At 54.6% G+C, this 26,808-nt stretch overlaps 1 protein-coding gene across 4 annotated transcripts; it reads right to left on the bottom strand.

Annotated features, from left to right (window-relative positions):
- Positions 1 to 1,443: 1,443 nt before the first annotated feature.
- FBLIM1 (filamin binding LIM protein 1) lies at positions 1,444 to 25,822 on the bottom strand. 4 transcript variants are annotated; one of them, XM_042953105.1, is made up of 8 exons: positions 23,668 to 23,735; positions 19,012 to 19,281; positions 12,904 to 13,073; positions 12,284 to 12,398; positions 9,851 to 10,020; positions 6,611 to 6,789; positions 5,711 to 5,828; positions 1,444 to 2,634 (listed from the first exon to the last, which is right to left on the bottom strand). In XM_042953105.1, exons 2-8 carry the CDS (start codon positions 19,259 to 19,261, stop codon positions 2,521 to 2,523), a joined length of 1,116 nt encoding a protein of 371 aa, XP_042809039.1. In that variant the 5' UTR covers positions 19,262 to 19,281; positions 23,668 to 23,735; the 3' UTR covers positions 1,444 to 2,520. The 4 variants fall into 4 exon arrangements, with proteins under 4 accessions (XP_042809039.1, XP_042809038.1, XP_042809037.1 ...); XM_042953104.1 differs by lacking the exons at positions 12,284 to 12,398; positions 12,904 to 13,073; positions 23,668 to 23,735 and adding exons at positions 24,099 to 24,256; positions 25,773 to 25,822; XM_042953103.1 differs by lacking the exons at positions 12,284 to 12,398; positions 12,904 to 13,073; positions 23,668 to 23,735 and adding exons at positions 24,099 to 24,256; positions 24,523 to 24,577.
- Between the last annotated feature and the right edge of the window lie 986 nt (positions 25,823 to 26,808).

The raw sequence follows: 26,808 nt of genomic DNA, 5'->3' as shown, positions 1-26,808 counted from the left end.
AAATCCCTCATTGCCAGCCCGCGTCCTGGAGTCCCCCCCACCCAACACCTGCGAACTGAGACGCCCTCCAGTTCCCCCACGCCGTGTGGCCTCCAGGGCTGCAGCAAGGATGAGAAACCCGGCTTTGTGGACTGCAGGCCTGTCTCCTGTCTCCAACCACCCCCACCCCCCCCAGGCCTCTGATTGACAGGCATCCACAGGACCCTCGAGGAACGCTAAGCGCTGCTGGCCAGCCCCGGGGGAGAACCCTCACCAGCCCAACATTTCTCTCTTTCTGGCACAGCGATCCTCTGTGATAGAGGTCAGCATTGTTCTCATTTTACAAATGGGGAAATCAAGGCGCGGGGTGGCTGGCTTGCCCACACCCCTCAGTAGCAGAGGCCAGGTCTGAGCACCTCCCAAGGCCAGAGCTCCTTCCCACCACGCACCCTTCTCTCTGGAGCTGTGCTCCCGACACAAGCCCGGTTGTTAGCGTGAGGACAGAGGATCAGCCAGCTCACAGGGACGGCGGTCCTGCTCTCGTGGAGACAGCACATCCCCGGGGTGAGCGCTGACTCTGCGGAACGATCTGGTGGCTCTGGAGGACCTCCCGCAGCAGAGGCTCCGCTCTGGGCACCCTGCGGCCAGCCTTGCTGGGCGCGAGGAGGGGCAGGATTTTCTCCATCTGCTGAGCTGAGCCCCAGTTTGGGGGCACCTGAACGATCATGCCCCAGTGAGCAGATGCCCAACAGACATTTTTCCAGGTATGACCAAAGGCCAGCGTTTACCTGGGTGAGATCTTGGTAGGAACACAGACAGACTTCTACTAGGTATGCGTTTATTTTCACGTGTAACAGGAAAAAACATAACTAGCACATCACCATGTGACTGCGGGATATATTGCATAGCACAGGACTAAAGTTTGAAATAAGTAAAATTAAAAAGTAGGTGTGAGTCAAAGGAAATCTTAAGGAAAAGAGAAGAGGAGAGCCTCGGTTAGGACAAAAATTGTGGAGGTGGTATGGGAGGGCCCCGGGTGTGGGGCTCACTCCCCAAGCTTTGACTAAGAAGCTGGGCTCTGCTCTGAGGCCCCTAAAGGGCTCTACAGAGAAACCCTGCTCCCCGCCCTCGTACTTGGAGCCCAGGGCATCCACAGAGGAGCGTGTGCTGCATCCAGACGACCCAGGGAGGCAAGTACTTTGTTTCATTTGTTCACGCCCTACAGAACAGCTTAGAAGTTACAAAGCAACAGGAGTGCCTGGGTGTCTCGGTCAGTTGGGTGTCCGACTTCGGCCCAGGTCATGATCTCACCGTCCGTGAGTTCAAGCCCCGCATCGGGCTCTCTGCTGACAGCTCAGAGCCTGGAGCCTGCTTCGGATTCTGTGTCTCCTTCTCTCTCTGCCCCTCCCCCCACTAGCACTCTCTCTCTCTCTCTCTCAAAAATAAAATGAAAACACTAAAAAAAAAAAAAAAAAAAAAAGTTACAAAGCAACAAAGTGATTTTCCTTAAAAGGGAAGAAGAATCTTCTAGGTACAGCCTTGAGGAAGCAGTGGTCATAAGGCAGCCTGTGTTGGAGGGTCCAAGTGGGACTTGGGGGCGGGGCATAAACAGGGGGGCTGAACAGACAACCCTGGCACTGTCCTTGGAGGAGTGTGTGCATGTGGGGGGCGGGGTTTGTGCGCACGGCCCCCGTCAAGGCTGTAGGAGGAAAACTCAGAGTTCCTGGTACCCTGTTCCCCAGCAAACTATTGGCACTTAATATCTGTTGAATCACTGTCACACATGGCAGGAGCGCCAGAAGGCAGGGCAGAGGGGTTGCTGACGTCCTTGGATGTCAGCATACAGCACCCTCTCCTCCTGCCCCTGCTGTTCAGGTTCATGCCTGAGTCTGCTGCCCACGTCAGCGTGACATGTCCCCCCGGTGAGAAGTCCACGGTGGCCACCACTAGGTCACATTCTTGTACATTTATGAAACATTTCCTATTAAGATCCCCACCTCGCTCCAAATCCAAAGAATGTTTCTCATCATATAAATCTCAAAATTTAAAAAAAAGGGCTGTTAAAGGAGGACCCTGGAGTTCTACTCAAACAGCTCAGTCCTGCAAGCCAGAGCTGGTCTTACGCCCCCTACTGGACAGCTACAGGATGTCATCTAAAGACTCACCCCAACTCACCCATGGAAATGGGGGTCAAGGCCAGTGCTCGAGAGGGGCACGACCCTAGGAGATGGGAAACCTGGACATGATGTTCAAGGTATGGAAGCCTTCCGGAGCCCAGAGGGCAGAAGGAGGAGTGGGAAGTCTGAGGGGCACTGGCCACCAGCCTTTGAGCTGGGAGGGGAGTGGGGCTGGGGTGGCTCAGCCCCTCACGTCCCGGACATGGTGGGCAGAGCTGCAGGCTGGCCCCTGTCATGGCTCAGAAGGAGAGTGTGCAAAAGTGGGTCAGAAAGGCAAACCGAGTCGGGAAAGGTCCTCCCCACCCCCCCGCCCCCAGTCCAGGGCTAGTGGGCAGCTCACGGCCCCAGGGCCCAGTGGGGGCCCTCAGCAGCACCCTGCAGCACTCCGCTCCACGTGGCATGGCTTGCAGAAGAGACGGTTGTTCAGCGGGTAGCAGCCTTGGTCTGTGGGCTCCACAGACAGGAGGGTCCTGCAGTCCTGCGGGAGACGAGGCACAAGTGGATGGACCCCAGCCTGAGCCCTGCAGCCCGGAGCCCGCACGGGGCGGGGACTCCCCCAGCATCTGTGGATGAATTTCACTGAACGAATGTACTCCCTAAGGGTGAGGGAAGCCTAGGGGCACATTCGATGCGGGCTTTCAGCCACACAGAGGTGTGAGTGATGAGGGCAGAGTCAGCTGAGGGGAGACCTGAGGACACTCGGAGAATCACGGACACTGAGGGATCATGGAAAGATCTAGAAGGGCCTTAATGAGCGCCCAGCAGCCCTTTGAGAACATAAGCTCTGTGAGGCCGTAACCCCGTTTACCGCTAGGTCCCACCTAGTCCAGAGACTAGTATACCACACGCATACAATAAACATCTGCTGAAGCAGTAACTGAATCTAGTCCAGTCGCTTCATTTTACAGATGGGGAAACTGAGGGTCTGGGGAAGGACGGGCTTGCCCCAGACCAGAGAGCTGGTTCCAGAGCTGGGACAGGACAGGTTTCCAGGCTGAGTTCAGTGGTCTCTTTTTGCTCCCCTGTCTGTACGGCTTCAACACTGGTACAAACTTTACTATTTCTTATTTTTCAAATCACCAAAGGATTTTGGATCAAGGAGGATGGGGATTCGAGGCCCAAACTTTGCCCACCTTACCATTCTGCCACAGCCCATACCTCATCGGGGCCTCACCTGTACACACACTGGAGAGGGACAATGGGAACAGTTGATGTCCAGGGGCCTGGCTCAGGGCACGGCTGGCATCCTCTGGAATCCGCATGGATCAGACCAGAGGGGCTGGTCCCCAGAGAGACAGCTTGGGTCCTGTTGGGTCCCGGTTGCCATCTGGGCCCAGCACAGCCAAGGGAGAAGGGCGCCCTCATGTGTCTCTTCCCTGAAACTGCACCTCAAGTCCCACAGGGGACTGCAGGCAATTTAATGCCAAGGATCTGTGCTATTTCTAATGGCCACTTGTTTGGTATTCCGAGAGTACCAAGTGTCCAACCTAAGGTCCCCAAGGGCCACATGTGACCTCTCATGTATGTATGTATGTAATCTCTATACCCACCGTGGGGCTCGAACTCAAGACCCCAAGATCAATAGTCACATACTCCCCTGACTGAGCCAGCCAGGTGCCCCTGACCTCTCCTAATTTAGAATCAAGTGAGGAAACACCCCTACTATGACTGAGTCACAGTCTGCGAGGGAGCTGAGGGGTGGTGGAGAGCTGGCTAGGCCCGAGTCAGACGGACAAGGGTTGGAACCACTTTTCTCTGCCTCAGTTTATCATCCCTCACCTGAGATGGCACCTTGAAGCCCATTTCCCTCCCCTTCCCCTGAAAGGTAACTGCCAGAGTCTGAGCTGACTGCTAGCAGCAGGGGGATGACGCTCATGGCCACCTTCGCCAAGCTGACCAAGGGCACGCAGGGAGGGCCTGTTTGCTCACCAGCCAGGCTCAGGGAAAAGTGAATCACCACTGGGCCTTAATGAGGGCTAGGGTGGTGATAACAGCTCTTGAATGACATCATTGTTCTTTCAAGATGTGTTATCAGCTGGACCTTGAGCCATAACCAACGTGCAACATAACATGGGCAATATGTCAACTTCTCTCCAAGCCCCCTTGTCACCAGCAGTGCAAACAGCCTCTTGGCTCCATGCATGTGTATAAATCAGTGCAAAATAAAATAAACGTTTGGAATTGCTCACGGGCTGATTAAGAGATCTCCTCTGAGACACTCAGAGATTTCCTCTGGGACACCCCACGGACGGCACCCATAAAAGTAGCTACCTTTGTCCCCATCCCCAGAGACGCCAGATCCATCAGCAACATGGGGGTGACAGAGGAAGAGCCAGAGGAGGCCTCTGAGGGCCTCCCCAGCAGGACTGACTCCGTAACTGCAGAGTCCAGGGGCAAAGTGCAAAGCAGAGATCCTTGTTCAAAGAGGAAGCACTTTAAGTCGGTGACAGCCGAGCTCGGAAGCAAGCAGGGGACCCCACCGAGTGGGAGACCCTGTGCAACTCGGGGTGGGGGGGCATTTCTTGCTGGGGCTACAGCACCGCCTTGAAGCAGCCTCCCCCTCTCAGCCTCACTCCACCCTGTAGCCTGAGGTCCAGACTCCTTAGCTTTGGCACAGGAGGCCCTTTTCTTTCCTCTGGCCTCATTGCTACCACACCCTTTGGCACATTCCACTACAGACAAACCTAAAAACTTCCCCTGCTCGGATTCTTCAGGCTTGCTTGTGCCACCGTGGGGTTTTACAGGCCTGCGCCTCTTTTCTGGACTTTCTCCTCCCCTCTCTGAATGCCTGGCGAACTCCTGCTCATCCTGCAGGACTCTGGTGAAGCATCGCCTCCTCCACAAGATCGCCTTTGATTCCACCACCCTGGTTGGACTTGGCCACCGCCTTCTTTGTCCCAAAGCTGATTTGTACATGCTCTTTCGCCTGGAGACGATGTCTGTGCCGTGCGTCTGCCCAGCATCCCTCCCTTCCTAGGGTTGTAGCAACTCCCGTCTCCTATGGTTCTGCTTTGCTGGCCCCAGGGGTAGGCAATCGTAGCCCCGGCCAGTGATTGGTCCAGAATGGACATGTGACCCAGGCTGGGCCAATCAGAGCCCTTCTAGGGACTACACCGGTTCCCTTGATGAGGTTTCTAAGCTGGAAGATGTTAAAGCTGGATCATCGGTGGCCAGGCATGTATCCGCCTCCTCACAGAGGATGTTAGCCCACAGGAAGAGGAAACAAAGCAAACACACAAAATAGGCAGGACCGAGATGGAGAGTGAGCCTTGATAACCCCACCATCAGCCTTCCCATGAGATTCTCCTTGAGGAAAAGCAGGATGACCTTGGTTTTTATCGTCTCCCGGAGCTTTCATTATTAGACACTATTTGCAATGATCTCCATTCTCATTTGCCTTCGCTACTGAGCTGTGAGCATTTGAGAGCAGAGCCCCCACCCTGACTGGTCACCGTGTCCCAGTGCCCAGCGCAGGCCCGGCACCCCGCGGGCTCTCGGCAGGGCTCCGGGGCCGGGCGGACAGCGCGTCCCGGACTCCTCATTGCCCTACTCACCTCGCACCTGTAGCAATTTTCATGGAAGTTCCTCCCCATGCACTCGATTTTGAAGGCATCCTTCCCGTCTCGAGGGATGATGGGGTTCTCACAGATGCTGCACACAGGGGCGAATTTCCTAGAGGGAAGGGAACCCACGCTCGAGGCGCTCAGCCCAGGACCGCAGAAATTAGCTGTGGGAGCCGGGGCGGCTCTAGTTGCCCTCCGGAGCTATTTCAGACGTGTTGCCATGTGACTGCACCTGGAGCCACAACCACAAACGCCTCTTTCTTCCTGGCAGGAGCGGATGGAGAGTCCTGTGTAATTAGACCCGGCTTCCCAGGGTATATAATCAGCTCGAGCCAAGGAAGTGACTGGGGGAATGTTTGAATTTGAGAAAGCAGAGAAATCTGCTGTGTGTTCACTGGGGCTTAACCCCGTTTCATTTATCTTGTATTGTGGGTCACTGTTTTTGTTCCCCCTTCCTCTTCCCTTTCTTTTTAACAGGCACAGCTGCCCTTGTGCAGTGAGCAACTCCAGGACAGGGGCTGAGCCTCAGGCAGAGCGTGTTCTAAGGCGAGCTACTGGGGTCTGGGGGTTTGAATCGTAGCTTCACACTTATCAGCTGGGAGAATTGTCGGCTGCCTGCCTCAGTTTCCACATTGTAAAAAACAGAACGCTTCAGAGTACCTGCCTGCCTATTAATCCCCAGGCTTGGGGATAAAAGGGCCTAATCCACGCTGAGCGGCTGGCCCGGCGCAGGTACCCAGAGCATCAGCTGCAAGCGGGTGTGTGGGACAGGCCAACTGGTTTCTGGGAGCCCAGAGACCGCGGGAAAGCTCTGCTCCGGCCCCGAGAGCTCAGGCTCGGCGGCTCTGCTCTGGCGGGGCCCCACCCGGTGCGCGGAGTCCCCTCCCGTACCTATAGAAGTCGTCCAGGCAGTACACTTCATTCTGGTTGTCCAGGGCAAAGCTCTCGTCGCCGATGCACCGGGCACAGGTTACACAGGTGAAGCAGGTGGGGTGGAAGGCCTGGCCCAGGGCCCTGATGATGTGTTCCCGGACCACCTCGCCACACTTGCCACACTTCTCCAGAGTGTCCTGGGACAGAGGGACACTGCCTCAGAGCCATCCCGTGGGTGTGCCCACTCTGAGCCAGAAGGGGTTTCCGGCTGGCTACCCACAGGGGCCCAGAAGGGCAGGGGTACAGGAGACGGGCTCAGCCTGAAACTATCACCCCCAAACCTCTACCGCTGCTTAAAAGGAGTCGAGCTCGGCAAGGTATCCTTGGCCCACAGTGAGGAATCCTGCCAAGAAGCTATTACCGCATTTTTTGTTACTAAGACATGCTTAGGGCCCGTGTCCACTAGGGCCCATGGGAGAAATCTCTCTTAAACCTCAGAGTCAGGAAGAGGAACTCCTGGAAGAGCTGATATGCTTTTGACCTTGTAGACAATAAACCTTGAAACTCTTAACCTTCTCCATCAGGCCACTTGAAAGCTCAGAGTCAGATTCCATGCTCCACCTTTAGGAATGACTATAGGGGTCTTTTATTCATATATTTGGGGTACTAACTTTCCCTCTGGTCTCATCTCACTCTCTACTTTGATTTTCCTCTCTTCGATATATATATATATATGTATGTATAATATGTATAATATATATAATATATATATTATATGTAATATAATATATTTATATATGTATGTATAATATATATTATATGCAATATAATATATATTTATATATTATATATTTATATATTATATCTATATTATATATTTTATATAGAATATATTTATATTTATAATATATATTTATTAAATTAACTATAATTTAAATTTTAAATTAAATAAATTTAAATAAGTAAATTTAAATAAATCAATTTAAATAAATCTAATATAAATAAATATATAAATATATAAACATATAAATATATAATATATAAATATAACATATTTATATTTATAATATATATTAAATTAAATATTAATATAAATTAAAATATAAATATATTTATATTTCTAATATATAAACATATAACATATACATATATAAATAATATAATATATAAAATGTATAATATATACATACATTTTGATTTAATGTTTATTTTTGAGAGATAGAGACAGCTCATGAGTGTGAGTGGGGAGGGGCAGAGAGAGGGAGACAGAGGATCAAAGAGGGCTCGGGCTTGAACTCATGAACTGTGAGATCGTGACCTGAGAGCTGAAGTCGGACACTTAACCGACTGAGCCACCCAGGTGCCCACGATTTATTTTTAAAGTTTACTTATTTATTTTGAGAGAAAGAGAGAGAGAGAGCATGAGTAGGGGAGGGCAGAGAGAGAAAGGGAGAGAGAGAATCCCAAGTAGGCTGCGGAGCCTGGCCCTGGGCTGAATCCCACGAACGGTGAGATCATGACTTGAGCCTAAATCAAGAGTCAGATGCTTAAAGGACTGAGCCACCCAGGTGCCCCTCTGATTTCTTTATTTATCTTTTATGTTTTATTGTGGTAAGAACACTTAATGTGAGGTCTACTCTCTTAACAAATGTTTACGTGTACAACATTACTATAGGGATGGGTATTTGTGCATTCTTACAAGCTGCCTCAAATCCCTTCTGGAATGAGGATTAAGGGGGGTGGGGAAGGGAGGGGGAGGGGAGAGAGAGAGAGAGAGAGAGAGAGAGAGAGAGAGAGAGGGGTTACTGAGCAAATATCCTCCAGCCTGTCCACCTTCCTCTTCTAGGCAGGTCTCTTCTGTTCCTGGCTGTGCTCCTGTGTTTATTTAACTTGAGCTCATCTGGACAGATAGGTATGTTTGCCTAAGCTGCCTATAATCTGCTCATATTTGGTGGGGACAGCATTGTCCCCTCTCCGTGTCCTGGGGGCCTCCCTCCCCTCCCTAGAACACTGCCCGAGTCTTCCTCCTGCCGCTTCCAGCTGTCAGCCCACCCTGGCCCCAGCTTCCCCTCAGTGACTCACCTCTGCCTGGCTGCAAGGTGAGAGAAGAGGACAAGACTGTCCTCCACTGTCACGGTGATGGGGGTCAGAGGGAAGGGGTGGGGATGGCCTGACTCCTTGCTGCTCCCACCGTGTGCCTTGCTGGCTGTGGTAAGACGGAGACTGGCTGAGACTATCATCAGATCATTCGGGTTTTTCTAGATTATTCCAGCTCCAAATAGTCTACCTCCTTGAACCAGTAGTTTTCAAACTGTGACGTGTACCAGAATCACCAGGGAGATTGTTAAAAGTGCAGATCGCCAGGTGCTACCCACCCGCAAGAACAAGGTGAGGCCCGCACACACCCAGGTGACGTGTCTGTGAGTGGTCTTTATGCCACACACCAGCGAGTTAGCAACTCTAACTTCGTGGCATCCAAACCGGCTCTCCCAGACCGCATTTGGTACCCAGAAGTGACACAGATTCCCATCAGGCTGTGCACTGGAGCCTGTGGCTTCAGGTGAGATAGAAGACCACGGACAGGCTCCAGAACCAGATGGGTCTGGGGGAGAATCCCGGAGAATCCCGGCGACCTTGTGTGGCAGGCTGGGTCAATGTCCCCAAGACATACAGGTCCTAATCCCTGGAACCTGTGACTACTTTCAGGGGCAAAGGAGATGGCAGATGTGATTGAGTTCATGGTCCTGACATGGGGGGATTACCCTGGGTGGGCCCTAAATGCCATCCCAAGGGTCCCTGTAAGGGGGACGCAGAGGGAGATGTGATGCAGAAGAAGGAACCAGGACTCTGAAGCAAGATGCCACCCTGCTGGCTCTGAAGGTGGGCAAAGAAATCAGAGTCTGCAAGGGATGCAGCTGAAGAAGCGGGAAGAGGTAAGGAAACAGATTCTCCCCTAGAGCCTCTGGAGGGAGTGCGGACGTGCCTTTGGCCTTCCGACCTCCAGAACCGTAAGAGAACAAATGAGTGTCGTTTGAAGCCATCAAACAACGGTTGCCGTAATTTGTTAGAGCGGCCACAGGAAACTAATACACCTTGGCTGAGCTCCTTCCTCTCTCTGAGCCTCAGCTTCCTCATCTGTGAAGTGGGTCAGTGGTGCCTGCCTCCCAGGATGATTGTGGGGAATGAAATAATGGGACGCCTTCCAAGTGCCCAGCACAGCGCCTGGTACCTGGAGGCCTAGCCGCAGGGGGTGGTTACCTGGTAGCAGGATTCACAGAGGGGCCGCCCGTCCTTCTGGTAGAAGCTCTGCCCGGCCAACTGGCGGCGACAGGTGCGGCACGTAAAGCACCGGGCGTGATATTGCCTCTTCATGGCTTCCACGGCCAGCTCTCGGGGGGACACGGTCTTGTGGCAGAAGGCACAGACGTCTGGGGTAGAGACACAGGTTGTAAGCCCCCCGGTCCCGGAGTACTGCACCCAGGCGCCCCCCGGAACAAGGCCCTGGGGGTCGTGAGTGTGGCCTCATTTCAGGAGGAGCAGTAAGAAGGAATGTGACCAGCCTCTGAACGCCTAAATCAGGGCCGCCTGGCTGGCTCCATCGGTGGAGCGCGCGACTCTTGATCTTGGGGTCGTGGGTCTGAGCCCCACACTGGGTGTAGAGATTACTTAAAAATAAAATCTTAAAGGGGCACCTGGGTGGCTCAGTCGGTGAAGCGTCTGACTTCGGCTCAGGTCGTGATCTCAGGGTTCATGAGTTTGAGCCCCGCATCAGACTCTGTGCTGACAGCTCAGAGCCTGGAGCCTGCTTCGGATTCTGGGTCTCCCTCTCGCACTGCCCCTCCCCTGCTTGCGCTCTGTCTCTCTCTCAAAAATAAATAAACATCAAAAAAAAAAAAAAAAAAAGGAAAGAAAGAAAGAAAGCCTAAATCAAAGAACACAGCATCAAGGGGCGCATGGGTGGCTCAGTCAGTTACGTGTCTGGCTCTTGATTTCCACTCAGGTCATGATCTCGCGGTTTGTGAGTTCGAGCCCTGCAAAAGGCTCTGCACTGACAGCACGGAGCCTGCTTGGGATTCTCTCCCTCTCTCTCCCTGCCCATCCTCCTCCTCTCTCTCTCTCTAAAAATAAATAAACATTAAAAAAAGAAGAACACTGTCAGGACAAACGGGTTGCCATCTGCAAAAATTTAAAGGAGGGTCCACCGTGACACATTTATACCCAGACAATTCCAAACGTATCAGAGATCTAAGTGTGAAAAATGAAACCACAGGACTAGAAGAAACCAGAGAATTATTTCATAACCTCGGGGTAGAGAAGGCTTTTGGTGCATGGTAAGCACTTAATAGCTGCTAATTAAATGGGTAACACACGGGGCCAAGGAGGCTGCGGGCAGTCACACCCTCACTGGGTAGCAGATGGGGAGGACCGCGAAGGACAATTTAGCAAAAAGAGCAAAGTTACAAATGCACCTACCCTTTCCCCACAGTATCTCCTCTCCCAGAAATTCTCTCACAACCCTACACACAGGCAAAATGACCTACGTGCAGGGCAATTCGTCTCAGCCTTATTTGTCACAGCAAGAAACCACCTAAGTGCCCATCCGCAGGCGACTGGTCGAATGCATACGGCAGGGCCCTGGGGAAGAATACTATGCACCTGTGAAAAAGGACCCACTTTCTGTTCTGATGTGGAACGAGCTCTAAGATGCTGGAAGGAAAGAAAGCCAAGAGCAGAGCAGCCCAGAGTTTGCTGCTATTTGTGGAAAAACAGGCAGGGTTGGAGGCGGGGGACACGTACTTGTATTTGCTTGCATATGCATAACCTATCTCAGGGAGGATATGCGACACATTAACAACAGAGGCTGTCGATCCAGCAGGAAACTGGGTGATACAGGGATGGGGGCAAAGGGGAGGCTTTTCACGCTTCTTGTTTTGCCTACATGAGAACATCGTGTGTTCAAAAAACTAAACGGTGAAAAAATTCAATTCAAGCCATTCTGCTATCACAGCACATTTTGCAGCGCAATATTTATTTATTTGCTTATTTATTTTTAAATGTTTATTTTTGAGAGAGAGAGCGAGCATGTGCGGGGGAGGGGCAGAGAGACAAGGGGACAGAGGATCTGAAGCAGGCTCCACACGGCCAGCAGAGAGCCCGACCCGGGGCTCAAACCCACAAACCGTGAGATCATGACCTGAGCCGAACTCAGACACTCAATCGACTGCACCACCCAGCTGCCCCTATTTATTTATTTTAAAGTTTATTTTTTTATTTTGAGAGAGAGAGAGAGAGAGAGAGGAAGAGTGAGTGAGCAGAGGAGCAGCAGAGAGAGAGGGAGAGAGAATCCCAAGCAGGCTCCGCACTGTCAGCACGGAGCCCGACGGCAGGCCTTGAACTCAGGAACCGTGAGATCGTGACCTGAGCCAAAACCAAGAGTCAGACGCTTCACCGACTGAACCACTCAGGTGCCCCTTGCTGATCAATATTTAAATGGATTTCAGTTATAAAGGAAAAAGGTTAAGGCAGTAAAAATAAAATCGATGTACAGTTCTAAGGCCCATCACTGAACCGTCCGTGAGTGGAGACAGATGCTGTGGCCGCTGCTCTCCCACTTTCCCACCTGGAAGCTCATGCTTGCGCAGTGAGGGCCCCCGGGGACCACCCAGAAGCCTTCCACGCCTGAGCCTGTACCTGTGGATGCCTCTCTCTCGTGGAAGCCAACAGGCTCTTCTGGGGGAGGCGGCAGCTCTTCCGAGGGCCTGGGGGGACTGGGCCGAGGCTGGAGTGGAGGCCTCTCTTCCAGGGACTGTGGGGACATGGAAGGGAGGGCAGGAGAGGTGACATCCAGTGGGGACTGCACACGGGCCTCTCAGCTCTGCTCCTCCTCTGGTGGCACTGGGCACAATTAGCCCCACTGCTCAGAGGAGGGAACCAAGGCGCAGAGAAGCAAGCGATCTAACATCACTCAGTAGGAAGGTACTACCGGGGCCCAAAACTACTTCCTTCTGAGGAATCGCCTGGAATCTTTTTTCCTTGGCCTGGAATCCCTCCCATTTCTACAACGGCCTCTGTGAAGGACAGAGGATTAAAAATATCTTCTCAGAGCTGAAAGGGGTACTTGAGGGGAAAGAGGGTGGGGAGCCCCTTCTCCAGGGACCTTGAAAAACATGACCAATTTTTAGCAGCTTGAAAGCTTCGAAGAGGGACGGCCCTCAAGCAGGAGCAACCTCCAGGCTTAAGTCCCTGAAAGGCGCAGACCAGCCCTCGCCCTCCCTCGGCCCCTGGGGCTCTGTCTGGGGGGTCGGCAGTACCTGTGGTGGGGGCGGGGGTGGGGGCAGGTGCAGCTGCTCTAAGTCCGAAATGAGGGAGGCCCCCGTCGGGGCAGGGGGCTCCTCATCAGGGGACGGCGGCGGAGGTGGGAGGAGGTCCAGGTCCGGGAGTGCGTCCTCGCCATCCAGGGTAGGAGGAGGGGGAGAACACCCTGCAACCAAAAGGGGAGAGAGGCTTGGAGGGAGTCTCTCTCTGCAGGTGGACAGGAGAGGTGTCCACTTTCCCAGAAGGCCATGCAGCGTGGGGGGCTAAGAGCTCAGGTCCAGGGTCACCGAGACCTGGGTTCTGCCTCTGGCTCTGCCATGGGTCCTTAGGCAAGAGACTCAATCTCTCTGGATCTGTTTGCTTAGTTGAAAAATGGCTATCAATCTTTGCGGGCTGTTGTGAGGGTTAAGTGAGGGGGGCAGGTAAAATGGCGCAGCCTCCAAAAACAGCACCTGTCAGAACCCTCCAGAACAGGGGTGCCGGGGTGGCTCCGTCGGTTAAGCGTCCGACTTCAGCTCAGCTCGTGATCTCACAGTCCGTGGGTTCAGTCCCCACGTCGGGCTTTGTGTTGACAGCTCGGAGCCTGGAGCCTGCTTTGGATTCTGTGTCTCCCTCTCTCTCTGCCCCTTTCCCACTCGCTCTCTCTCTCTCAAAAGTAAATAAAAACATTTTAAAAATGTATAAAAAATTAGCATCCCTTATTCCTTTTTACTTTTTTTCCATGTGGATACTAGAACATTATTTTAATTTATTTTTTAATATTTTTAATGTCTACTTATTTTTAGAGAGAGAAAGAGAGAGAGTGCAAGAAGGGGAGGGTCAGAGACAGAGAGGGAGACACAGAATCCGAAGCAGGCTCCAGGCTCCGAGCTGTCAGCACAGAGCGCGACGCGAGGCTCGAACTCACGAGCCACGAGATCACGATCTGAGCCTAAGTCAGATGCTCAACCGACTGAGCCACCCAGGTGCCCCGTAGAACATTTCAAAATATGAGGCCTGCATTGGTGACCTGCTTTATATTTTCATTGGCCAGTGCTGACACAGACCTTTTTTGGATCTTGATTCAAAAGATAAATCATCTCATGAATTCTCATTTTGTAGATAAGGAAGAGTGAACTATTCTACTGAATATACAAGAAATATACGCAAGATATAACACAAATACACAGTATACGGTATACAAGAAAAGATAGCAAACCTTTCATTCTGCTATAGTCCAACACTTGAAAGGTATTTTTATGGCATGTCAGGGAAAATTAAGAATGGAGAGAGTATTAGATGATGGCCATCTTTGGACATGCACCCTGAAGAATGCAGTGCTGAAATGACCCAGTTCCTGGGGTTTCCTTTAAATTACTTCACAAAAGTTATCAACACTAGCCAAATTATGGAAGGAGTCCAAATATCCATCGATGGATGAACGGAGAAAGAAGATGTGGTATGTACACACACACACACACACACACGCACGCACGCACACAACGGAATATTACTTGGGGATGAAAAAGAATGAAATCTTGCCATTTGCAACAACGTGGATGGAACTAGAATATGTCATGCTAAACGATAAAAGTGAGTCAGAGAAAGACAAATACCACATGATTTCACTCATGCGGCATTTAAGAAACACAATAGATGAACGTAGGGGAAGGGAAGGAAAAATAAGATAAAAACATAGAGGGAGGCAAATCATAAGAGACCCTTCCTTTTTCCTAAAATTTTTTAATGTGTATTTACTTTTGAGAGAGAGCACAAGTGGGGGAGGTGCAGAGAGAGAGGGGGACAGAGGATCCGAAGCGAGCTCTGTGCTGACATCAGCGAGGCCGATGTGGGGTTTGAACTCACAAACTACAAGATCGCGACCTGAGCTTAAGTCAGATGCTCAACCGACTGAGCCACCCAGGTGCTCCAAACCACGGGAGACAAATACAGAGAACAAACTGAGGGTTGCCGGAGGGGAGGTGGGTGGTGGGGGGAATGGGCTAAATGGGGGATGGGCATTAAAGGGGGGGACTTACTGGGATGAGCACTGGGTGTTGTAAGTGACGAATCACTAAATTCTACTCCTGAAACCATTGCTACGCTGTATGTTAACTAACTTGGATTGAAATAACATTTAGAAAAATAATAAAAAAATAAATCACAAAAGAAAAGTAAAAAAGAACACAGAAATGGAATAGAGGATACAAATGTGGCAAAGTCTTATCAACTGTTGGTAGTGGATCCAGGATAAGCAGGATTCCTCTAGCTGCTCTATTCTGTGTATGTTCGAAAATTTCATTAAAAAAAAAAAAGAACCCAATAGCAAACGCTAGTACATACCCAAGAAAAGCACCCCGGCATGAAGTCATGTTCAAGGTTAGCACAGCTTAACTCCTGCAGGGAAGGCTGAGGCCCACGCGGTGGGGGACATGGGGGGGGGCCTGGATCCCAGGGCTTTGCACAGGGAGGAGGAGGAGGGCTGGGTCTCACCCAGTTCCTGCCTCAGCCCCAGGCTCTGCTCTGTCCAGGAATGCTCACTATACTGTGGGGGTGACCTCCACCCCTCCATGCTGTCCTGTCGAGGCACTGCCCAGCTTCCCTGGAGGAGGCGACTGGGGGTCAGGCCCTGAAAATCCTCTGTTGGCTGCCATGTGCAGGGAGAGCACTATTCTTAGTGCCCTAGGGAGAGAGGGCACAGAGTCTGGTCCGCGTCTGCCCTCCGTCCCCCTCTTATGTCTGGGGCACAAGGCAGGCCAGGCCTCACAAGGTCAGACTCCCTTCACACCCATGGAAAGCAGATGGAAAGTGCCTGAGGCCCTGCCCCCTAAAGACCTGGGCTCTGTCCCATTCCCTGCTGATTCACCCGGGCACCTCTCTGGGCTTCAGGTTTCTTGTCCATTCGAGAAAGATAATGAGCCCCTTCTGCTTTCTCCCAAGGACTGAGGGACTGTACAGATGGGAAGATTATTCTAGACCTGTGAGTAAGCCACAGAATCATCTGGGGGCTTGCTCAAAGGCAGATGGTGAGCCCCACCCCCAGAGCTTCTGACTCAGCAGGCTTGGGGGGAAGTGCCTGATAATTTACATTTTTGAAAAGTTCCCAGGTGAAGCTGCTGGTTCAAAGGCCACACTTCATTTTTTGTCTAAGTTTATTTATTTTGAGAGAAACAGAGACAGCACAAGTGGCAGAGGGGTAGAGACAGAGGGAGAAAGAGACAGAACTCCAAGCAGGCTCCGTGCTCTCAGCACAGAGCCAGACACGGGGTTCGAACCCACAAACCGTGGGATCCTGACCTGAGCCGAAACCAAGAGTCAGATGTTTAACTGACGGTGCCTCCCAGGCGCCCCACAAAGGCCACACTTTGAAAACTAGTCTTTCAAAGGCACCTGGGTGGCTCAGTCGGTTAAGTGTCTGACTCTTGATTTCGGCTCAGGTCATGGTCTCATGGTTCGTGAGTTCGAGCCCCTCATCTGGCTCTGTGCTTACAGTGCAGAGTCTGCTTGGGATTCTCTCTCTCTCTGTTCCTCCCTAGCTCTCCCTCTCTCCCTCTCTCTCTCTCTGTCTCTCTCTCTCTCTGTCTCTCTCTCTCTCTGTCTCTCAAAAGAAAGCAAGCAAGCAAGCAAGCAAGCAAGCAAACCAGTCTTCTACTCCCCAAGCTTCTCCTGCTTACTGCCTTTGGGCTAAAACAACAGTTCTCAAGTGTGGTCCCCCCACGGAAGCATCAGCATTACCTGGATATGTGTAAGAAATGCAAATTCTCTGGCCCCACCGCAGACCTGCTGAATCAGAAACACCCGGGGTGGGGCCCAGCCGGCTCTGTTTGAACAAGCCCCTCACGGAGCCGAGGCTGCTCCAGTGTGAGAGCCTTGCTCCCGATGAGCTCAAGTGAGTCAGGAACCAGATCACGGAGAGGCAGAGGCACGCTCAGGCCTCTCCCGGGACCTGCCTTCTGTCCCCAGCCAGGATAGGAATTCAAGACAGAGAGGGGCTTGAGGCCACCAGGCGGGTGTGCAGAGGACCCCGGGCGATTCTGTTCGAGTGGCCACGAGCAGGAAGAGGAGAAGCAGCTTTTTAAAGAGAAGCCGAGAAAAACTGACTTCTTTTTTTTTTTTTTTTTTTTTTTTTTTTTTTTTTTTTCAACGTTTTTTATTTATTTTTGGGACAGAGAGAGACAGAGCATGAACGGGGGAGGGGCAGAGAGAGAGGGAGACACAGAATCGGAAACAGGCTCCAGGCTCCGAGCCATCAGCCCAGAGCCTGACGCGGGGCTCGAACTCACGGACCGCGAGATCGTGACCTGGCTGAAGTCGGACGCTTAACCGACTGCGCCACCCAGGCGCCCCGAGAAAAACTGACTTCTGACTGTGAGCTGGTGCATCCGTGTTAAGTGCACGCGAACATCTAGAGGGGAGTGGGGACCGCTGCCAGGATGAAAGGGCCAAAGAGACGTGCGTGGATTGCCCAGGGGACAAGTACTGGATGGGGCGTCAGGGGACAGCCTGCAGCAGAGATGGCTCCCGCTTTGTGTTCTGTGCTCAGACCAGACTCATGACCAAGCTGCTCGCCTAGAACCTGTCTCACTCAAGTGAGGCCGAGCCCCAAGATTCCCCGCGCTCTGCCCGTTTGCCAGTTTGGCAAGCAAAACGGCGGGCCGGCCACTGCTAGGCACCCCTCCCAGGCTCTGGTTTTGTTGCCACAAAATCCACCCATCCCAGGATCCGATGACCCATGAAAATGTCCCGGAAACGTTGGCGTCTGGGCATCTAAACTATGTTTCCTGGACTCCCTCTCCTATGCAGAAGGGACGTAAGTTTCTTCAACTGGATCACCTGCCCTGATGTGTGAATTCCGGTCATCGTGGTCCTGGTTCTACATGGAAGCACCTGGAAGAGGCTGAGTTCTTGTGATGTGTGGTTAGGAAGGAAAGATCGGTTCACAAGGTTGGGTCATATGAAGAGGCATGTTGCACGAACGTCCGTGCATTCCCACACGTGTATACGCATGGCCCTTTCTCCTGCCCCTTTCTGGCCACCTGGAGTTGGCAGTCCTACTGGTCTTTAGGTGGTTTGTGTGGTGATGGACGCACAGGGCTGCCCTAGCCTTGCTCGGGGACAGCAGGTCCCAGGGGGGCCTCCGGAGGGTTGTCCTTGATGTCTCTTTGCCTCCCGATTCCACCTGGTGTCCCATTAGTCAAGACATCCCCCTGCCCCAGGCCCCGGGATTGTCCTTCTTCCTTGTTTCTACCCAACCAACAGCCGAGACTCCATGGAGTGGCAGGGAGAGAGGACCGGAAGGCTCTCTGTCACCACGGCAGCAGAGCCAGGTACAAGGTAGAGAAAAGCCATTTATGACACAGATCCGTTCTGTGATGGGTGTGTCATATACACGACCAAATTTCCACTTTCCAGAGCAGGGAACCAAGCGAAGAAACAGCTTGCGTAAGACCACACAGCACGTGAGTGGCAGAGCCCGCGAGAGAATAAAACCCCCTCTGAGGTCCTCCGACGCGCCCGACGCATTCCTGCCTCAGGGCCTTTGCACTGGCTGTTCCCGCGGGCCAGCTCTATCCTGCCATTCAGGTCTTATCAGAGCCGAAATGTCACCTCCTTGGAGAAGCCATCCTGACCACCCCGTAAATAGTCGTACTCCGCACCTCTTCACCATGTTTTATTTCTGTACAGCGCTTGTGTCTCCCCAACACCATATAATTTTGTCATCTGTTTCCCCCGCTAAGATTTAAGTTTCATGTAGGCTGAAAGCCCTGTCTTCTTTCACTTGTCCCCAGTGCCTGGCCCAGAAAAGTCACAGCAGGTAACACATTTAACACTTTCTCCGTGGCAGGCGCTGGCCTCAACGTCTGTTTCACTTCCTCCATTCCTCACAACAACCCTCCGAGGAAGGTACTATCATTACGCCCACTTTACAGATTAGGAAACTGAGGAACAGAGAAGAGCCAGGATTCAAACCCAGGCAGGTGGGTTTGCGTCTGCCTGGCACATAGTAGGTGCTTGATGAATGAATGGATGAATGAATGAATGAAGAACGCCAGAGTCGGCCCCTTCCTCCCCACCTCAGTGCTGCCTCTGAGCCAACCTTCTGCCCAGCCCCCTCACCCTCTTACCTCCATTGGAGAGCTGAGATGGAACAGCTGGCCCTGGGGCTGCGGCCTTGGCAGGTGGAGTCCAAAGGCTGGGCCTCCCTGCCGAGCCAGCCCCGGGTGCCTTGGTGGGAGCAGGGGGCTCCCGGGAGCGGCCAGGCCGGGCCTCGCAAGCTGCCCGCCTCACCTCCTCGGCCACAGCCTCATCCCGACGCGGGGGTGCCAGCGTGATGAAGACAGACGAGGCGACCCTCTTCTCAGGCTTCGAGGCCATCGTCTCCGCTCCTGGTGGTGCTGGGGACAGAGCAGGGCACAGGCTTGGGCAGGGCTTAGGGCACAGGGATGTGCTCCACCTAGACAGACAGACATCCCCAGGGCATCGAGCCTCCCTTCTCCTGACAAGACAGGAGCAGCCGCTCTACTGTGCCAGCGGCCCGGGCCGGCCCCACCGGAGACAAAGGGCCTGGGGACGTCCTTTGGGGGAGGGTGGGCGTCCACCAGGTGACTTGGCCGCAGGGATGGGACCCAACGGTCCTGACCGCCCCTCCCCCGCCAACCTACACACCTGGGGGAGCAAAGGGCAGCCCTGCCCTGCTCACCTCACAAATGATTAATTTTCCTCAAGTGCGAGGCTCCTGCCGGCCCTCTGGCTCCCCACCCCCGGTGCCGGTCCCAGCCCAGGGCCCGGCCTGCCACTGGGCCACACCCCAGTTACCTCCCTCCCCGGGGATCCAATTCTCCTGGGAGGGAGGAAGTTCCGGGGGTCCAGGCCAGCTCTGCTGGGGGAGGGAGACAGCGTCAACTGTCAGAGCACAGGGGCGGGTTCCAGGAGGCAGAAGGGGACAGGAAAACAATTAGAGCTGCTGTTGATCAATCAAGACCTACCCTGCCCGCCCTGTCCTAAGCACTTTCTGCCCCCTCACTTCTAAATCCTCCCAGCTGTTGGGGGAGAGGCACTATGACTATCCTGACAGATGAGGAAACAAAGGTTCAGAGAGGTAAAGTCACTTGTTCGGGGTCACACAGCAGCGGAGCTGGGATTTGGACGCAGGGCCCAGGCTCTTAGCTACTCGGCCTTGCCACCCTCGCCCAGCCCAGCCCAGCCCACAAGCCCGCATCCTTCTCTCTGTGTCAACCTCTGTATCCAATCAAGTCTTGATTCTATCGTCAGACTCTCTCACTCTGTCCCATCTCCAAAACTAGGCCCTGGTTCAGGCAGGGGTGGGAGCCCCAGTGGTCTCCATTCCCGCCTCCTGCCCTGATCTTCCTAGAGCATAAATCTGTCTCCCTGTTACTCAAAAGCCTTCCATGGCTCCTACTAGCAAATTCCTCTGGCTTCAACTTCTTTTTTGACCACCCTGGACCATTCACCTTTTCTCAACTTTCTCTCTTACCTGCCTTGGCGTGTTTCCACCCCCTGGTTTTCCTCCCCTGCCCCTACCCCAGGGTGAATGTCAGTTTTTTCAGCTCAGACATCACCTCTCCACGAAACCTCCCCTGATTCCTGACCCTCTCCCTGGGGCAGCTGTCTGCTTCTGCAGGGTGATGACAGCCCATCACAGGACATACTGGCTCACGGTCACCATGTCTGCTCCTACTCCCCAAGTGACTGCATGTGACTTCAGCTATGCCCGCAATCTTTGTGACCCAAGTCCAGAGTGGGCATCAGAGCGTGAATCTGGGAGCAGAGCGGCATTCCTGATGTCAAGGGCCCCGTTTTCCATCTCCCAGGTTGTGCCTGCAAACAGTAACCTCCAGGGCCAAGGCTGAGGGGGGCCATGCGGGTGGGGGGAAGGCAAGTGACCACATTCAGCCAGGAGGACTCCTCACTGGGCTCCCAGGGGTGAAAAGCGCCCCTTCTAACTCACTCTGTGGCTGAGCCACTCTGACATGGCCTCAAAGCCCAGCCCACAGGTACATGGAGAGAAGAGTTAGCAGGGACCCAGAGAGTGAATCTCAAGAAGTGGGGCTGAGGGCCCCGAGGGACCCTAATGACAGACTTGGAGCCCGAGTGGCCACTCACAGGGCCCCCTCTGTATCTCAAAGCCACTGGCCACCTGGGTCTCTCTTGGTGACTGAAGAAATGACAGCAGCAAACACAATACACGCCCCTCAGTTCCTCTGAAATTGGTTTACACGTTTGGCTAAAACATATAGCTCAGTCTGATTAATAAAAATATCCGTTCTGAATAAGGAACCCAACGTAGGAAGAGAGCTTTAAAAGTTCTTCAAAAGTACTTTCCTTTGGGGGCCCCTGGGTGGCTCAGTCGATTAAGCATATGACTCTTGGTTTCGGCTCGGGTCATGATCTCACGGTCCCGTGAGTCTGAGCCCCACGTCAGGCTCTGCACTGACAGTGTGGAGCCTGCTTGGGATTCTCTCTCTCCCTCATTTTCTCAAAATAAATAAATAAACTTAAAAAACAAATAAAGAAAAGTACTGTCCTTTTGTTTCTTGTTCTGTAAGTGATGTCTGGAAGTGTACAGACTTAATGTGAGCTGTCCTAGTGATATACGACCATACGGTTTTATCCTTCGGCTTTACACTTTGTTACGAGTTTAAGAGTCTATTTTTGTAAGCGGTTTTCAGAGATTTACATCCAAGAAACAACAACAATGGCACTTGCTGTGTGCCAGGCACCGCGGTACAAGCTTTCTGAGTCTCAAAACGCACCTGAGTCGCAAAACAGCCCGTTACGCCCCCACTTTACAGGTAGTGCCATGTGAGGCCCCGAGAGGTTAAGTGATTTTTCTAGGCCGTCTCGGCAGATGCAGAATTCTAAATGAGCACCATGTGACCTGAGTCCCAGGGTGTCCTTGGACCTGAGATGCCACACTTTTCCTTCCCTGGATGGTACGGGGGCCTCCAAATCCTCAGCCTGTTCTCACCCCAGAGTGGCCCAGTCCAGATCTATTATCCTGTGGTCAGTCATTCTGGGCTCATCCCCAGACAGAATGCTGTGGATGCCCCCTCCGCCTCCCTCCCACCCTGCTCTGACCCCCACTCCGCCCCAGCCCACTCCTCTGGGAAGTCAGATCTGTGGGTTTCTCGGAAAACATCCAAGGCAAACGTCCTAGTTGTGAGGCCAGATGTTCACAGCTGGGCAGCTCTACCCCCCCACCCCCACCCCTCCCTGCGGTTCAGGCAGGGACTTCTTTGGGGCCCCCGGGGGAAGGGGTCGAGCTGGGATTTTCAAAAGCCTGTCAGTCAGGCCCAGGGCTGCTAGGAGAGGGAGCCTAGGCCTCCCTCTGGTCCCACTGCCCCCAGGTCACCCCAGAGCTGGGGGGGGGGGTATGTGTGAGAAAGCTCCCTGTGGGGCTACTGGCCAGCCGCACCCAGGGGACCCTCCTCCCCCATCCTTCCTCCCGCAGAGGGCGAATCTGAGATCCAGTTGGGTAAGCGGAGAAAGTGGGAACAAAGGGAAAGAAAGTCATTTCCTGTCAAGAGGAAGGAAGGAGGCTGAGATCCAGCCAGCCAGCCACCCAGCCCGGCTTTACGCTGCAGCCCAGGGCAGGGGACAGGCTGCCTGAGCTGGAGAGCCTCCCGGTAGTGCCCCCCTCCTTCCCTTCCTTCCTACTCCTTCAAACCCCCTCCAAAAAACTCTGGAACCACCTGTAAGCTTTGTTCTTTAATACTTTGACCAAGCAATCTATGCTTGGTTCAGAATTAGATTTGCGGAGGTGGGGGGTGGTGGCAATGAGACGGGGTGCCCACCCCCACCGCTGAGGACCCTGCGGCCTTGGGTAGAGGCTCCCCTTCCCCCTCTCCTACCTCAGGGAAGCCAAGGAAGCACACGGAGCTGGATTCACACCCGTCTCCACCTCTTTCCTGCTGGGTGACCCTGAGCAGGTCACTGACCCTCTCTGGGCCTCAGTTTTTTCACCAAGTGAGAATTAAAAAAGGTCTGTCCTGAAAGGTGGCTGGCAGACAGGGCACAAGGAGAGAAGGTGCAGGAGATCTCGGTACTAGGTAGGTGCCAAGAGCCGGCTGGTTATCCAAGCTCCTGATGAGAAGCCCCCAGCCGCTGGGCTGGCTTGGGGGGCCTGGGAGGACCCGACTTGGCCTCCGTCGTTAAGAGCAGGAATCTGGGCGCTGGCCAGGCTCTTCCCGGGGTCCTCGGGGATGGGCTGGAGGGGGATCCACGCCAAGACGCCTCCACGGCACACCCCTTCCCAGCCCCCCCCCCCCCCCCAGGGATTTGAGGCCCAGAGAGGGGCGGCCCTGGGGTCCCTCCTCTCCCCTCGCTTGGCCCGGGCTGGGTAAAGGGGCCCGGAGCTCCCCCGAGCTCCGGAAACCCGGCGCCCTCCCGCAGGCAGCCAAGCTGGGCGACCGGCCGGGTCACGGTGGGGCGCCGCCGGGGACTTTAATTCGATCCATGTGCGGGACGCTGTCCTCTTTGTGCGGGAGCTTCCGCCCTGCCCACCTCTTCCCCTGGCGCCCCTGCTCCCGGGCAGGGACACCGGTCCTCCCCCGGCTCCGGGGACAGAGGCCGGGGGCTGGGACGGGAGGCGGCCCCTTGGCCCCCGCGGCCCGCCCCCGAGCGCCGGGGCTGGGGTCCCGACCCCGGGGGGAGGGGAACGTGGGGGGGGGGGAGGGCTCCGGCCAGAGGCGGCCCGCGCTGTCACCTGTGTGCGGCCGGGGCAGGGACGGAAAGACAGGATCCCCCCTCGCCCCGCTTACCTGCGTCGCCCGCGCCCCCAGCGGCTCCGGTCCGACGCCCGAGCGAGCAGAGCCGGGAGCGGCGCGGCGCCTCCCGCCCCCTCCGCCCTCCCCGCCCCTCGGCTCCCTCCGCCCCGCCGCCCCGGCCGCCTTACCATAAAAGGTGAAGCTCAGGGGGAGGGGGCCCGGGGTTCCCGCCGGCGGAAGCGGCCCCTACCTGCCCCCCCACCTGCCCGGCCTCGCCCCGCGCCGCCCCCGCCGCCCGCCCTTTGTTCCCTCGACCCCTCCTCCTGGCTCCAGGGCCCAGTCCCGGGGTGGGAGGCCTCCCCCGCTGCCCACTCCCCTGCCTTTGCGCGCCCTCCGGGGTCCTTGCCCGCTCCCCCTTCCCTAGGTCACCTGGGTTGGCGGCCCCACCTGCCCGGTCGGGTGGAAGGGGGGTGGGGGGTACTTACGTCGGAGTTTGGCCTCAGATCTCCTAGGGTCCTAAGAGTCAGGTGGACCTGGGTTCCAAGGCCATTCACAAACCGAGTGACCCTGGGCAGTCACTCCGCCTCCTGGAGCCTCCCGTCTCTTGTCTGTAAAATGGGAGTGATGGCTGCCTGGGGTCAGCCTGAGGATAAAAGATGGTAATGACGGTGAGAAGCACCGGGGTGGCCAGTGGTCAGTATATACTGGGCTTGGGGCTTTTTTAGGGGGTGACCCTGGGTGGGTGTCTCAGATGTCCAGGGGAACAGGTCATCTCAGTTTGCTGTCATCACTGCTTGTGGGGATCTGTAAGCCCTTGGGTCCCAGTACCCCCCCCCCCTCCCTCCCCTCCCGGGGCAGAGGCCCCTTCAGGAAGCCGGCTAGGCAGGGCCCAGCCAGCAATCAGGTCACCTGGTTTGCCACTCCGGTTCCAGTCTCTGACTCTCTCCCACCTCCTGCACTCCCCCCACCCCCTCCTCCAAGCCCAAGTAGATAGAATTTGGAGAGGGGAGGAGTAAACAGAGCCTGGGCCCTGGGACCGGAGATAGAGCCTGGATGGGCCGCCTGGGTCCCTGGAGGCCTCGGGGAACATTGCTGGGAAAAGGAATCTGGGTCTGATTCAGAGGCAGATTGTTCTTTTGATTAAAGCCACAGCAGCTGAGGCCAGAGGAGCGCTGGACCCAGCGGCATCTGGGGGAAGAGGCCAGGCAGCGTCTGGCTTTCCCCTGTGGCCCAAGTTACAGTCGCGCTGGCCGGGATGGCTCTGGTGTTGCTCCCGAGGGAGGGGCTCAAGCGCAGAGGGGGTCGTGAGGGGGGTACTTGGATCCCTCACCTCTCCTCCTCTTCCTCCTCCCAGCCTCTCTAAGTCCCTCACCCACTTTTGTCATCCTCTTTTAAGGACCGTCTCAGCCACGTTGCAATAACAACATCGCAGGAGCTACTGACGCAGACATCTGCAGGCGCCCCACCTACAGACCTTTCCACTGAATCTCCAGGACGGCCCCGTGTGGCAGGGCTGGTTCTTTCCACCTCACAGTTGAGGAAACTGAGGCTCCGAGAGGTGCGAGGCCACACGAGGGGCGAGTGGCAGAGCTGGGTTCAAATCCGAACCAGCCAGTGCCCCTGGATGCACACACGGCTGTGCTGGTCCTGTGGCCCCTGTGCACCTGCGGCCCTTACAGATGCAGAAGTGGAGGCTTGAGGGCGGAGGGGACTTAGACTCCAGGCTGCCTGGGGCCTGGGTCGGGCTCATTCCCCCCCTCCCCCTCCCTGCAGCACTTCTTGGAGCAGTCTTCCCCAGGAGGAAGGAGGGGGCTGCTGACTGCCAGAGATGGGAAGGACCTTACAGAGGAAGGTGTGATCCAGGGGTTTGCAGATAGTTTGGGCCCTAGAACCCCCTCTTCCAGCGTTTTGTGACCCAGAAGCTTATTTAAAACAGATAAAAATGGGGCCGCCATCCCTCATTTTCATATCCCCTGAGCCACCTCACTGCGCCCCCTGCACGGGACAATGAGGCACCGAAGGGTTGAGCTGGGGCCTCGTCCAAAGTCACACCAACTCCATCTGGGGCCCAGACCTCTGCACATCTGCTCTGGGTGGAGACTGGCTGGGGAAGGGGGAAGGTCGAAGGGACATGTGGAGGTCCAGCTGCCACCACCTACCTGCTGTCCAGCACCCCCGGCCACCCGTGCCACCTCCGTCTCTGCTCCCGCGTGGAGAGGAGTGTCCTGGTTAAGGCTGACCCACACCAGCCCGGATGGTGTCAGTGTCACCTTGGCAGGTGCCAAGCTTCCTGCAACGGAAACCCAGGAAGTGCATTGGATGGGAACACACGCCCTTTGTCCGCAGGCTCAGAGAGGCCCTGCTCCCTCCCCATCTCCATCCTGCCAGGCTTGGACCAGCTCTCTTCCAAGCCATTGAGCAAAGGGGCTCCATCTTTTATTAGGGCTGTGGCATCTGAGACCCCAGGTGGCAGGGAGGGGGTGGGAGACAGGTTCGGGGGAAAGACCCAGGGCAGTGCGGACATTTGCTGTCCAGTCAGAGGGCAGCGTGGCACCCACTGCCCACAGAAGAGGGCTTTGATGCAACAGACATGGTGGGGCACCTACTGTGTGCTAAGAACGAGTGGAGGAGCCCAAGGGAATCACGTCAGACATAATTAATCCTCGTCCCCACGGAACTTACGGAGAGTTGGGGGAGATCAACATGTAACACAAATTAATGTCATAACTACCAATGTATCACGGTGACCATAATATAATGGTGATGTGTGCCATGATGGAATGAGCAAGGGGCTGCGACAGAGTAAGGGGTACGGGTGGCGGTAGGGGAGGCCTCTCTGGGGGGTGGGTGACATATGGGCTGAGATGAGGAAGGGCCAGCCGTGAGAACAGAGGAGGACACTCCAAGGACAGGGAGGCAGTAGGAAATACATGGGCTTTGAGGTCAGACTTCAGCTTAACTCCCAGCATTCTGGTGCTGGCTATGACCTCGGACAAACTCCTTCCCTCTCTGAGGCTCTTGTTTCCTCACCTATCACATAGGGGAGGGGCACCTGGCTGACTCAGTCCGTGGAGCACAGGACTCCTGTGGGGTCATGAGTTTGAGTTACACACCGGGTGCAGAGATTACTTAAAAATAAAATGTATTTTTTAGTTTTATTTATTTGGGGCATCTGGTAGCTCAGTTGGCTAAGCG

The sequence above is a fragment of the Panthera leo genome, chromosome C1 (genome assembly GCF_018350215.1).
Source record: "Panthera leo isolate Ple1 chromosome C1, P.leo_Ple1_pat1.1, whole genome shotgun sequence".
In the NCBI taxonomy this organism is placed as follows: domain Eukaryota; kingdom Metazoa; phylum Chordata; class Mammalia; order Carnivora; family Felidae; genus Panthera; species Panthera leo.
Note: the sequence above shows the minus strand (reverse complement) of the source record. Positions and strands in the feature narration are given on the sequence as shown.